Consider the following 13684-nt stretch of genomic DNA (forward strand, 5'->3'; position numbering starts at 1 on the left):
GTGATTCTTGTTGTTCCTTGTTGGTTCGCCCCTGTTAGTTGGGTATTTTGCTCCTTGTGTCCAGCTGTATCTTGCTGGATACAGGGGCTGCCCCAGATGCAGCTGTGTCTGCAAAGTACTTAGCACAGAGCAAGCACGGCCTTGATGTTTGTTGTGACATTTAGGATTGTCAGAAGGTTTGGGTGGCTATCTTGAGCCCAGCTGAGGAAGGGTCGGGTGGGTTGGAGGGTACCGGCTCCAGCAGAGGAGAGAGTCTTGATGGAGCCCAGCCAGGCTCCACCACTCCACCTAACACCGGGGCAAGGAAGGGGCATAGAAAGGACGGGGGAACGTGGAGCTGTGGCCGGCCTCCTCCTTGTTCTGGAGGTATTTTGGGTACTGGTGGGACCCAGATGCCAGGCTCTGAAATAGGAAGGGGTGTGACTGTCCTCCCCTTGGGCTCCTGCCAGCCCAGCTGAGGCTTACGCCGAGCCAGCGGGCTGGAGCGGCCCCTGCGAGCCCGCAGCCCCTGGCGCTGCTGGACCTGTCTGCCTGTGCCCTGGCTCACTGGCGTGTGTATTCCTGCAAGTGGGCGCAGGGGTTTTTCTTCCAGCAAACGCGACTGAGTGCCTACGGTGTGCTAGACAGTTGGGCTGGACACCTGGGAGGCCCTGCCTGGCACTGACCGAGCAACTCGCAGTGAGTTAAGAGCTTCCAAGGACAGGCGTAGAGAACATAAGAAACCCTGCATCCTCACCAGGTCTCTGGGCTAGGGATGGGGTGCGTATGGGTGGGGCTGCTCTGTCACTGAAGTTCCTTGGGCTCCAGGCTGCGTGGTGGTAGCTGGCAGTGACGTCAGCCTTTGCGGTTCCCAGTGTGGCCCCCAGTCCGGCATTAATGGCATCCCGTGGGAGCTGGTTAGAAATGCAGGGTCTCCGGCTCCACCCCAGACCTCCTGAATTGGAAGCTGAAGCTTTACAAGCTCTCCTGGGGGCTTGTGTGCACATGGAGGCTGAGAGGCCCTGGCGGTGGGAGTCACGTTCTAGAGCTATCCCTTACCGGGCACTTGCTCTGGGCAGACACTGTGCAAAGTGCTTTTATATGTGTTGGCCCATTTAATCCTCACAACAGCCTGATGACGCCAAGACTGCGAATGTCCCCATTTTACGGACTAGGACACAGAAGCCAAAAGAGGTTAATGAACATGCCCAAGGTCACTCATCCAGTAAGTGGCTTCATATGCCAGGCTTCAGATCTGGGCCTTGGAATCTGCCCTTAATCTTTACACTTGACTGGTTAAGACCTTTACACTTCACTGGTTGACACTTAATGGTTGCATTCATCAGGATTTCGGGAGGCGGGCACTTCAGGGTGGTGTGGTGGCTCAGGGAGTCCCTTCATCTTTTCCCTCCCAAGATCTCAGCAGGTCGGACCGACCCTGGTCTGTCTCCTGGGGCTGGGGAGGGGCTTTCCTTCCCAGAGCCCCTTTCTGCCCGGTGGAAAAATTGGAGTTCTCTATGTTAAGGACGGAAGGGAACAGCTCTGGGATCGGGAGAGCCGAGCTCGCCACCCCTCCTCCAGCAGTCCCGTCTCTCCAGATAAAGGGCAGGGGTTCACGCCCCCTGAGAAAGGACCACGAGAACAGCGCCTTCCCACACACCCCCTGAACCTGAGCTGCTCCCTTGGTGAGCGCTACAGTTTGGGTTCCCCAGAACCAAACCCGAGAGGTGGATTTGAGTGCGAGTCATTCACTTGAGGATGATTCCAGAAAACCACGGTGGAGGAGCGTGTGAGAGGAGCGGAGCAGAGCAGGCATCCAGAAACACGGGCTTTAAGAAGCGAGCTGCCACTGTAGGCTAGAGCTTGATGCTTATAGGGACTCTGGGAGCCAGGTGGAGCGTGCACCTGAGCGCTGTCCCCCGCGGTAGGGGGAGCCGAAGTAGTCACAGTTGACCCTCCTTCCTTAGGGATTGGTGGCTGCTTTCTGGGGACCCTGCTACCCTCCCTGCAGCACAGTGCTTGCTAGAGGCAGGAGGGGCACAGGGATTGGCAGGGAGAGTCCGAGAGAGTCCGTGAGCGCGGATGAGGGGAGGGTCGGGAGGGGGATGGCGGGGAAGGAGCAAACAGCGCCACTGGCTCCTCCAGGCTGCCCAAACCAGAGACCTGGGGTTCTCCCAGGCGGCTTCCCCTCTCACTTTCCATTTCCATATCCAGCCCCCCGTTGGGCTCTTCCAGTTTATTCCTAACTGTCTTTGACTCATCCATTTCTCTCCCTCCCACCCCCCCCAACCCCGGTGAGGCCACTCATCACTCTTGCCTGCATGCTCGCGAGTCTCCCTTGTGGTCGAGACTCCGCAGTCTGTCACTCAGCGCTTCCTTCTGCTGATCCCTGCCAGCCTCCCCCAGGCCCCGACCATGTGCCCCCTGCTCCAGTGCCCTGAATGTCTTGCACCTCCCTCCGTCTCCCCTGCCGGTCTGTGCTTCGGCCTTCGCTTCCTCTGCCTGGCACTGCCTTTCCCACCTTCCTCCCTCTCCACCCTCTGACTCATTCCTCCTCCAGATCTCAGCTCAGAACTGGCACATAGGCTTCATCTCCGGCACCAGCTCCAGCTAATTGATACTGGCTGCCTGGAATGCTGTGCAGAGAAGGATTCTGGAGCCTCGTCCAGCCTTGGCAGGAGTGTGGAGGTTGACTAGTAATGTCTGCCCTGGGAGTGGGCAGAGGAGGGGGGAACGGCGAGGTCAGCCATTCCTCTGGCTGCGTCAGCTGCTTCCACGGTCTGTTCTGGCCCCCCACGGCAGCCTCCACTTGGTCATTAATGGTCATGGGTGTATCTAGTTCAGTGCTGCCCAGTCTAGGACCTGGACTACAGGTGATATTTTGCAAATTCTGATGGATAGTGGGTAGGGGCTATGAGCAGGAGCACCCCCACATTCCACTCCTTCCTGCCCTTCCTTAACCTCCATCACACAGAATCACAGCCTCAGCATCTTCTCTGGGTCCCAGAAGCTCTTGAAGCCAGCTCCCAAAGCCTCTTGTCCTCTTTCCCTCTGTCCCTTGTTGTCCTGAGGCGTTTGGGTCACTGACATCCAGCTCCCTGGGCGTCTGGGTCACTGTGCCCACAGCCCTGGAAAGCAGGGTGTGGGAACTGGTGCGTGGCCACCTCAGCTGGGTTCAGGGTCATGTTTTTGCCAAGTCTATGTTTCCCTGGTCACCAAAGGCCCCAGGGGGTCCGGCGGGTGGCTGGGACCCCCTTTCCCTTGCCCACCTCTGCTCTGTAACGGTTCGTGCCTGAAGGATGGACCGGGACTGGCTGGGGCTGTGAGCTAGGAGACACGGGGGTTTGTTTTGTTCTGTTTTGTAAACACTAGTATTTATGGCACATTTGGCTGTGCCAGATTGAGTTCTCAGAAGTTCATCTTGCTTAGTACTTACAACGGCACTGAAGGGCACCCTGTCGTTTATTCCTGCCTCACCAAAACGGAAACCCGGATTCAGAGAGGTGAAGATGTGTCTCCACAGCTACAAGCGGGGGTGGGCGTGGCATGCGGGGCGGGGCTCCCAATCCAGGACTGCCTAACCCACCCGGAGCCCAGACTACAGACCCTGGGGCTCGGCTCTGGGCAAGGGGACACTCTCCCCGGGGCGTGTAGACACAGCAGAGCAGAGTGGTTAAGCAGATGCACTCCGGAGCCAGACTGCCAGTTTCTAGCAGAGTGATCTTGGGGTTATGTAACATTTCTATGCCTTGGTTTCCCATTCTGTTATTTATTGGATAAATAAAAAAGTCAAATCCCTGGCATCAGGCCCGCGAGCCACACTCATGTGCTTGGGGGCAGGTGTGGAAACATCTGGGTGCTTGAGAAGCTGGAGATGGAGTTGGGATTGTGGATTCTGTGTCTCCTGGCACACAGCCAATTCTGCGACACCGCTTGTTTTGAAAACGTGCATTTGTTCCAACACAGTTGAAGTATTAGGGAATAGTTTGAGCACAGTACAGATTTTGCTTTTGCTGAGGTGCGTTTCATTCTGAGAAACACGAGGGGAACGCTGAAAACAGCCCCCACGCGGGAGCACCCATACAGCCCTCCAGCCGCTCCCTGCTCCCGCGGCTCCTGCCCCCTGCCCCCTGCACACTGGGCCTTACAGCTCTCTTCCCCGTCTCAGACAGCCCGGGCTGCGATCCTTCCGGCACTCATTTCCACAAGCAAACTTTTAGGTCATTGCCTCGGTAAAGCACCGTATTTATTGTAGTCTATATGCATTTCGTAACCGTTTAATGTGTTTAAAGACTGTTTTTACTATGTTCCTGTTGTGTGTGTGTGTGTGTGTGTGTGTGTGTGTATATACATGATACTGACATAGTGTTTGGCTGGTGTGCCCCTAACCCTGTTTTCCCCCAAAGCTCCGTGATTTCTTCTGGGAGGATTTTGCCCTGCAGAGTGATTTTTAGGAATGCTAGTTTGCATGATAGCAAATGAGTGTAGTGGAGGCTCCGCGGGTCTGTGGGTGGCCGGATGGATGGGAGGAAACAGGGGGGCAGGCAGTGAATGGGAGAACAGCGAACCCGTAAACCACTAAAACCTTTCAGAGCCACATAACCTATAATCACCACGAGGGCTGTGCAGCCTTTTAATTTCGGATGCAGTTGACATAGGTGATCCATCCGGAAAAGAGAAGAGCCAGCCCCCAAGTAACCCAGTTAGTTCCTTAACTGTCGAGAGCACAGAAAATCCACAGAGCTCCAGCCAAACGGAGCTCAAAGGTTAATAATAAAAAGACAAATGGGTTTCAGTTCTGCAAACAAAACTAACAAGATTTGAAATGCAGGAAATCTTATTTCACCATTAACACAAAATAAAAGGCCAGCGGCCCAGGGGTTGTAATCCTGTTTCAGGCCTGGGCCTCTACCCACGCGGCTGGTGTGTGTCCTCGGGGGGGACCAGCCGCTGCGGTCCTCCTCCATATTCCACCCATCTATCCTCCCCTCACTACACGCCCCCCCCCACCCACAACACACACACCTCCTCAGAGCCTGGCCTTGGTCTTAGGCATCCAGACGCTGCAATTCCAAACAGGTCTGGAGTCAGAAGTGCCATGAAAGTACCATGGCGAGGGAGGAGAGGTCCTTCCAGCACAGACAGCAGAGGCCGTGTTCATTCACCCAGCATATGTCATGTGCTGGGGCCCCTGCCGAGTACCTTGCCTGCACCTTCTCGCTGACTCTCCCCACAACCCAGTAAAGTGATCCCAGTTTATCCCCCATTGCATAGAAATGAAACAGCAGCTCAGAGTGGTTACAAAACTTATCCCAGGTTGCACAGCACTGGAATCCAAGGTCTGTCTCAGCCACTGTATTTTCCCAGTCTGGGACCAGCTGAAGGGTTTGACAGAGAACATTTTTTTTAAGATTTTATTTATTTATTTATTTGACAGAGATCACAAGTAGGCAGAGAAGCAGGCAGAGAGAGAGAGGAGGAAGCAGGCTCCCTGTTAAGCAGAGAGCCCGATGTGGGGCTCAATCCCAAGACCCTGGGATCATGACCTGAGCTGAGGGCAGAGGCTTTGGCCCACTGAGCCACCCAGGTGCCCCTGACAGAGAACATTTATTGAGTTCCTGCTACATACAAGACATGGTTCAGGAACTGGCACGTATATGGTATTTAATCCAGCAGACTCTCTCCCACCCCTTTGCGAATGGACCCTATGAACAGAGATTTTTGAAACTTTTAAAGCTGATACAGCACAGGCAGCCATGGGTGGCATCACTGCACACTGTCCAAGAGGAAGGTGGGAGTGGTCTTGTGTGCACATGAGACAATTTAAGCACAGAGATGCCAGCAGCTTACCAGAGATCACAGAGCAAGCAGGCGACCAGAACTAGAACCAGCTTGGACTTTGTGTCCTCTGCCTTTTGTCTTACTCCAGGGAAGACCCCAAGGTGTAGTGAGATCTTTGATACAGTCGACCCTCAGGCCAGCAGGAACCTGCCACTATCCCTTCTTCCTTCCTCCAACCCCATGGAGGATGTGATAACCCGTTCAGGGCTTCTGGGGCATCTGCCTGGTTCCTTGGCAGCCGGCGAGGCACCCTGGGATGGGAAATCAGGCAGCCGCCCAGATATTATAAACAATTACTGCTAATTACCAGGCCTGCCAGTTCCCCATTGTCTGCTCACAATCCCACCAGGAACCGAGGAGCAGACAATGGTGATGTTGGAGGGAACTTTCAATTTCAGGCTGCAGAAGCCTCGCTCTGCCTGGGAGGCTGGGCCTTTCAGTCACTTGGAGCTTAAGAGGCACCACTATTTCTTGGGCTTCTGGAGCCCAGACTCTCCTTACAAAGGGAGCCTGGACCCCACAGATGGCCGGGAGCACGGGGTGAGAGAGAGACCAGGCCGAGGAGGAAGGCCCATGTCACCAGTCGTGAGAGTCTAGGTCTTAGCTTTGATGTTAATTAAGGATCTTTGCAAGAATAATAGATACACATTTCTATCCCTCGATATTTAAGTTGTTTCCCCCATACTCTCTCTGTGAGACTGTTGCATAATTGCTGAGATAATAGATTCAGAAGCCGGACTGCTTGGATTCAGTACTCCTCTGCCTGTCTTGGTTTGGCCCTCTCTCGGGTGTGCCAGGAACATATGCTTCTCTTGGACTTGGAGGGACACACACAGCCTCAGACTCACAGGTTCACTTGACAAGACACCAGGCAGCCATTTCTGCAAAGCATCATGCCCTTTTCTTAGCTCCATCCAATAGGAAGGATGAGCACAAGTCCCCTCTGCTTTCAGATGCCTCAGGCCTGTGTGGGGGTTCCCAATGGGTCTCAGCACCTCCAGCCCCGTCCAGGGAGCCAGGCCTTCCCTGAGGACCGACCCTCCAGCATCCCTGCTCTCCCCTCTTCCCTGACTTCTGCTGCTCCCTGGGGCTGGGGAGTTGCCATGTATCTGGGGACAGGACAGCCTGGTTTTTGCATGTATCCCTCTAAGTCTGTTTCTTCTTGGATTTGCAACTCAAAGGCCAAGAATCTGACCAGCTTGTTCATTGCCTTCTACTGGTTCATCACTTATCTGAAGCTGTTGCCTGAATGGAAGAGGGCGGCAGGGATGGTCGGAGATCAGGAAAAGGAAAAATAGTCAGGCTACAGTGTCCAATTATCATTCTGCCATCAAGCCTGCCAGTAACTTGAGTAGAGAGAGAGAAGTTCCTGGCACGCCCATGGTGAGAGAGCAGCATGAGCAGTGAGGCCTGGGGGGCTGGTTCGGGGCTCTTCGGGAGGGCCACGCACAGGGCTCCATCCTCATGACTTTCAGTCTCTGGGATTCTCTTTTCTTGTTTCCCAGAGAGTTTTTGTGTGAGCTTGGGTCAGGCGTCTAAGCCGTGGATCCGTCAGCTCTGCCCAGGGGAGAGGGGCCCTGTATTTAAGTAAAGCCAGTCACCATAACCGGCCTCTTTAGTCGATGACTGAATGACAGCGTTCGTTTCTGGTTCATGTCAATTTCAGGGCAGGTGTTTCTGGTCTTTGGGCCCAGACTCCCTTTTTCTTGTGGCCTCACCATCATTAGGGTCCCCGATGGGGGAGGAGAGAAGGTATAGGAGGTTCCGAATTGTGGTAAAATACACAAGATACCAACATTGTAACAGTTCTTCTCATTGAAGTAGAGATGACACAGCGTTACATTGGTTTCAGGCGTACAACATAGCAATGGGACAACTCCGCCTGGGACTTAGGGTTCCATAGCTGGAAACCTGAGCCACCCCCTCCCCTTCCCCATCATTATACCTTTTTTTTTTAAAGAGAGGAAGGGTTTTGGGGAGAGGCAGAGGGAAAGGATCTTAAGCAGGCTCCTCGTCCAGCACAGGACTCAGTCTCACGACTCTGAGACCATGACCTGAGCCAAAATCGGGAGTCAGACACTTCACTGGCTAAGCCACCCAGGCACCCCCATCATAACAATTTTTAAGTGTGTTGGTTCAGTGGCATTAAGTAGTCACATGGTGCGACCATCACCACCGTCCACCTCCAGAACTCTTCATCTTGTTAAAGTGAACTCTGTCCCCAGAAAACATGAACTCTTTATTTTTCCCTCCCCCCAACCAGCCCCAAGCCCCTGGCAACCGTCCTTCAGTCTCTGAATTTGACTGCTCGAATATCTCCTACCAGTGGAAACATCTAGTGTTTACCCTTTTGCGACTGACTTACTTTGTTTAGCATGACATCTTCAAGACTCATCATTACAAATTTTACACATTTGTAAAATGTGTCACAATGTCTTTCCTTGTTCAGGCTGAATAATAGTGCATTGTATGTATAGACCCTTCGTCCTCTGATGGACACTTGGGTTGTCTCCACCTTCTGGCTAGTGCAGATGACGCTTCCATGAACAAGGGTGTACAAATGTGTCTCAGACACCCTGCCTTCAATTTCCTTGGCATACACCCAGAAGTGGAATTGCTGGATCATATGGTAATTCTATTTTTAATTTTCTGAGGAACTGCCATCCTGTTTTACAGAGCGGTTGTACCATTTTACATTCCCACCAACAGTGCAAAGGATTCTAATTTCCCCACATCCTTGCCAACACTTGTTATTTTGTTTTCTTAATTTTATTTTGTTTTTGATAGTAGCCATTTCAATGGGTGTGAGATGGCATCCTGTGAGCCCTGGCAGGTTTGGTTTGGTTTTGTTTTGTCTCTGTAATGCCAGTGCCCGACTTCAGCTCTGACTGCTGAGGCGTTCATTTCAAAGAGGCAAACAAATTTGTCAGCCACACAAAGAGCGGGGCTACCTCCTCCACGGTTGAGGCTCTTTTGTTTTAGAGATCTTGACTGATTTCGGTAACTGACCATTTGGGCCACTTGTCTTTTCTCTTCCCATGCTTTAAATTCCTGCTCTTACGTTTTAAATTCACCACTAAAGAGTGAGCCCTGAACCCCTAGGCGCCCACCCTGGACCCCCACAAAAGCAGAACCCCTGGTCCGTGCGCTCTCTCGCGCCCCCTTCCCTCTTCCCACGGCCACGCTGTGTAGCCCCAGGTGTGCTGTGCAGTTTCTCAGGTCTTGTAGGTTATAAGCCTTTATTTCTCCAAAGTTCCCTGGTGATTGTTGTTTACAACAACAAAGTTCCCTGGTGATTGATGTATCTTGCCATCTTAGCAAGAACCACAAGGGTTGGTCCAGTCCTCACACTGGTTTGGAGAGGGGGTAGGTCTGTGGCAGGCACGCGGGGGCCCAGTTGAGTGCTCTAGACATTTCTAGCCTAGGGCGTTACTGTCCTTAGGCTGGGACTGGCACAATAGACGGCATGGGGGACGGGCCTGGGAGGGGCCTATACCCCTTCAGCTCACAGGGCCAGCCTTGGCTACAAGGCTGGGAGACAGACTGAGATGTCTCTCCCGAAGGAAGAGATGAGGAGAGCCTCCACCACACTGAGGCATACCGGGCTTCTGGGAGCTCACCCCACATCCTGGGACCAGTCCTGGACTGGGGAAGGTGTTGTATGCCGTGGCAGCCGCCTGAAAGGTGTCTTCCACAGGCTGACTTGGGTTCTAACTCGGCCTCTCCACCCTCTTACTGTGTGACCGTAGGCAAGTGGCTTTCCCTCGCTGAACCCCAGTGTCCTTGATGTTATTGGCTCAATAAAATCATGCCTGTTTCCCTAGATCCACTGCAGAAGTCACACCAGAGGGTATGGCCCATGAGGACAGGAATCAATAAGCCCTGGAGCCCCAAGGGGTGCTGGCACATAGTAAGCCCTTGGGACTGGGGTACCCAGCCCGGAGTAGGTGGGTTAGGGACTGGGTGTGACTCGGTATATTGTCCTCTTTGGTCATTTCTTCAGGAGCAACACATTTCCCCCAGCAAAATGGTGGGTTCCTAGTGTGCAGGGTCTTGTCTCTTGGGAAAGGCACCGGTGGTTCAGAAGCAGGAGGGGGCATGTGTGTGGAGTGCATCCCCAAGCCCCACCTTCCTTGGAAGCTCTTGGAAGCTCGTCTTGCTCCTTCAGGTTGAGATCCCAGCAGGTTTCCGAAGAGGGGAAGCTTTGGTTGGCAGGGGTGGGGGGTGCTTTCTGGCAGTGAACCAAGCGTGCTGTGCCCCCGAGGCCCCAATGCAGTTTCCTCCTCCTGCTCAGGGACCTCCCTGGCTGCTTCTGGGCAACCTGGCACACCATAGGCACTTGTTAAAAGTTCACTAGTGTTCTTGGGACCTGCCCAGGTGGAAAGTCACCAGGGCTTGGCCTTGGAAGTGTTATATTCAAGTGCTGACTCCCTGGGAGCTCTGTGGCTTTAGGCGGAGCAGGACCTCCTCCTCTTCATCTGAATAGTGGTGGTAAATCTGAGCCACCAACCTCTTGAGGTAGGAGTGAGGGTCAGATGAGGAAGTGGGCTGCCAGGGCTTTGCTCCTAAAGATAACAGTACTCATCTCATTTAATACAACAGACCTAGGAAATGGGAACATTATTATTCCCATTTCAGAAATAAGAGAGAAAAACCATAATTAAAATGGGCTGAAGCAAAATAATAATAATTTGTAATAATAATAGTTGTTGTTGACTTATGTAATCAGAAAAGAGTTGAAGTATCTTGCTTCAGGTAGAGCTTGATCCAGGAGCTCACTCAAGGCCTTCTGCCTGTCTGATGGCTTCCTTCTTTGGGTTCCGGATGGTAATGAGATGGCTCCAGTCTTCTGTCTGAGGTTCGAGTCTGGTGGGAAAAGAGAGCTTCTCACTCCCCACAGTTCACAGGAAGTTTCCTAACTAGATTCTTATGGCCTGAATTGGGCCATGCAGAGCTCTCTGGCCCAGGGAAGAAATGTACTGATCGGCCAGGCTGAGCTCACACCTGGACCCTGGGGCCTGCTCTGCTCTATCCCATGGGAATTGGTGCCTTGGGGAGGGGGGCTCTTCAAAGAAGATTTGAGGTCTCATTCCCAACAGAAAGGGCAGTGGCCTTTGGGCAGCCCCATAATAGCAACAAATACAGGCCGCTGAGGCTGAGCCATGGGTCCTTTGCATCTCAAATTATCAGGTGCAGACAGGTCTGCTGGGGCTCTTGTTAAAAGGCAGACTGAATCAGCAGGTAGTGGTGGAGTGGGGTGCAGATCTGTTCCTGATTAGCTCCTGGGCACTGCCGCTGGTCCTTGGACCACACAGTGAGCACCGTGGCGCTAAGCCCCGGGAGCCAGGCATGACAGCATCACCTCCCACGCGTCTTACAACCACCCCAAGAGGCAGGTATCATCAGACCCATTTCACGGAGGTGGAGCCCGAGGCTTGGTGAGGGGAGGTGAGGGGATGGTACAAGACACAAAAGCTAAGAACGAGAATTTTGAAGATGATGTGGAGGTGTTAGGACCATGAACATGGAAGGAGGGAGAGAGAGAACGAGGTCTGCCCGTGGCCGGCAGGTGGACATGGGCAGAATCCCTGGGGACTGAGAGGAGCTCTGGAGGTGACTACCTGAGTCATCAGAGTCCCCAGTCAGAGCCGGGGAACATTTGGTTTTGTCGCCTCCTTCTTTCTCACAGCCTTAACTACGGGGGAGTTTGCCTGGCGTCAGACGCGCAGTTCAGCGACTTCCTCGGCAGCATGGGGCCGGCGCAGTTTGTGGGCCGCCAGACCCTGGCCACGACGCCCATGGGTGAGTGCCCCGAGACCATTCCAGGTCTTTCCCCTCACTCCCTCTACCTTGGCTGCATCCACTGAGCACCCAGCTTAGAGCCCGGTCCCACCTGCCAGGCCCTCAAGCAGTCAGAGTTGTTTCTGGTCTTGTTTGCGCTGGGAGCAGGGTAAGGGGGTTTCTTCTCTAGAGAGGAGGGGCTGAACCCTTGGGTGAGCTTCTAAGCTACTTCCCAGTCGCTTTACTTGGGGCCTCTTGCAGGGGACGTGGAGATCGGCTTGCAGGAGCGGAATGGCCAGCTCGAAGTGGACATCATCCAGGCTCGGGGACTAACGGCCAAGCCAGGCTCCAAGACACTGCCAGGTGTGGGGACGGCCCTTCTTTCTGCAAGGCAGGGGTGGACGTCGGGGAGGAGGTCCTGAAGAGTATCTGGGTCTAGAAGAGAGAAAATTGGGCCCAACTACAGGGGGACCCCTTTGTCCCGACCCCAGTGACTCACATGGGACTAGTGGTTTAGGGTTTGTTCTGAGGACGCACTTGAGATTGTCAGTTGACCTTATTGGTTTCCTCCACTGGTTTGAGCTTCTGGAGGACAGCCTTGGCACAGTCAGGCTGAGCAGCTGTGTCCGTGATGAGTGTGGAAGCTGGGGAAGGGGCGAGCAAATCAGGGACTGAGAGAAGGAAGAGGTCAGTGCAGGCAACTGCCCAACGCAGGCTGTCCCCACCCTGTGGCTGCCTACCCAAACCTCAGAGGGGGGAAGCCTGACCCCCAGCAGTGACTAGGCAGCATCCCTCTGCTGTGCCATGGGCCCACCGTTTGGGGCCCGATTGGAAGTTACCTCCTGGCCTCTGTCCTCAGCGGCCTACATCAAGGCCTACCTGCTGGAGAACGGCGTCTGCATTGCCAAGAAGAAGACCAAAGTCGCTCGCAAGTCACTGGACCCGCTGTATAACCAGGTGCTGCTGTTTCCTGAGAGCCCCCAGGGCAAAGTCCTGCAGGTGAGGGGCCCTGGGGCAGGGGTGTGTGCGCAGTTCTCGAGGGTGGGGGGGTGGCACTCCTGGAAGGAGGGGAGGGCGGGGCGGGGGCGCGGTGTGCAGCTGGAGGGAGTGGAGCACTGTGGTTGGTCTGAGTGCCGCAGTACAGCTAGCTTGGAGCAGGTTCCTTTCTGAGCCTCAGCTGCTTCCTCTGTAAGATGGAGGGGGGGGTGAGGGGGTGCCTGTGTTACCTCCAGGGAACATCCCTGTGACAGTGGCATGTGTACTTCGTGCAAGAGAAGTGTAAGTCTGGCCCACAGGGAGCATGCCGCGTGGCTGCTACCATCCTTCTGGTTCACGTCAGCGCAGCCGGCTCTGGAAGCCGGGGCTTGGCCTGGAGCACAGAGATCATCCGCTGGGAGGCGGTGAGGGGCCAGAGAAACGAGGGTCTCCTGGTCGTTAGGAGGTCCTCGGGCTGACTCGGACGAGGAATTGGAAGTAGCCGCCCATCGCGGGCGTCGACAGGGCCCAGGTCAGACGCCTGTGGGAACCACGTGTCCACCGTCTCAGAGCCGCGGCTTGGGCAGCTCAAGCTGATGCCTCCCTGCCTGCTTCTGACCGGGGCAGGCAGAGCAAACGTGGGCAGGCCCGGCCGCTGCAAGGGGCTGAGGCAGTGGGACTTCCACCCAGCGGGGAAGCCCAGGGCCTGTCTGGGGCAGAGCTTTTCAACACGAGGGTTAAGACCCATCCGTTGAGCTGTGAAATCTGTGTGGTGGCTCGCAACACGTTTGTTTGCTTGTTTAATGGGCTGGACTGAGAAAGGAAACATGTATTGTTCTTCCGGAGACAAGTGGTCGCTGGTGAGGCTCTTGCTTCCTTTGGGAATCCCCTGTCTGCACCCCGTGACGCTGTGAAGCTCTTACTGTATGTCCCTGTCAGAAAAGCTTGGGGAAAGTCTTCCAGCCTAGAGGCATGTAAATACAATGTCGAACCCCAGAAGACTACCCAGGGGCCACATCGGGTCCGCTATAGGAAGGTCGTGCCTTCTGGCCTGGGTGTCTTTGGAGAAGACGCTTTGGAGAACGCCCTGCCTGGGATGTGGAGGGGG

At 54.4% G+C, this 13684-nt stretch overlaps 1 protein-coding gene across 2 annotated transcripts in view; it reads left to right on the forward strand.

Moving 5' to 3' along the window:
* RIMS4 (regulating synaptic membrane exocytosis 4) overlaps positions 1-13684 on the forward strand; it is a 61031-nt gene that overhangs the window by 41415 nt on the left and 5932 nt on the right. For both annotated transcript variants that reach the window (XM_032350568.1, XM_032350569.1), the window contains exons 3-5: positions 11510-11622; positions 11863-11964; positions 12461-12600. In XM_032350568.1, the coding sequence (XP_032206459.1) occupies positions 11510-11622; positions 11863-11964; positions 12461-12600 (355 nt within the window). The remainder of the gene's footprint in view (positions 1-11509; positions 11623-11862; positions 11965-12460; positions 12601-13684) is intronic.

This window comes from Mustela erminea, chromosome 7 (genome assembly GCF_009829155.1).
Source record: "Mustela erminea isolate mMusErm1 chromosome 7, mMusErm1.Pri, whole genome shotgun sequence".
In the NCBI taxonomy this organism is placed as follows: domain Eukaryota; kingdom Metazoa; phylum Chordata; class Mammalia; order Carnivora; family Mustelidae; genus Mustela; species Mustela erminea.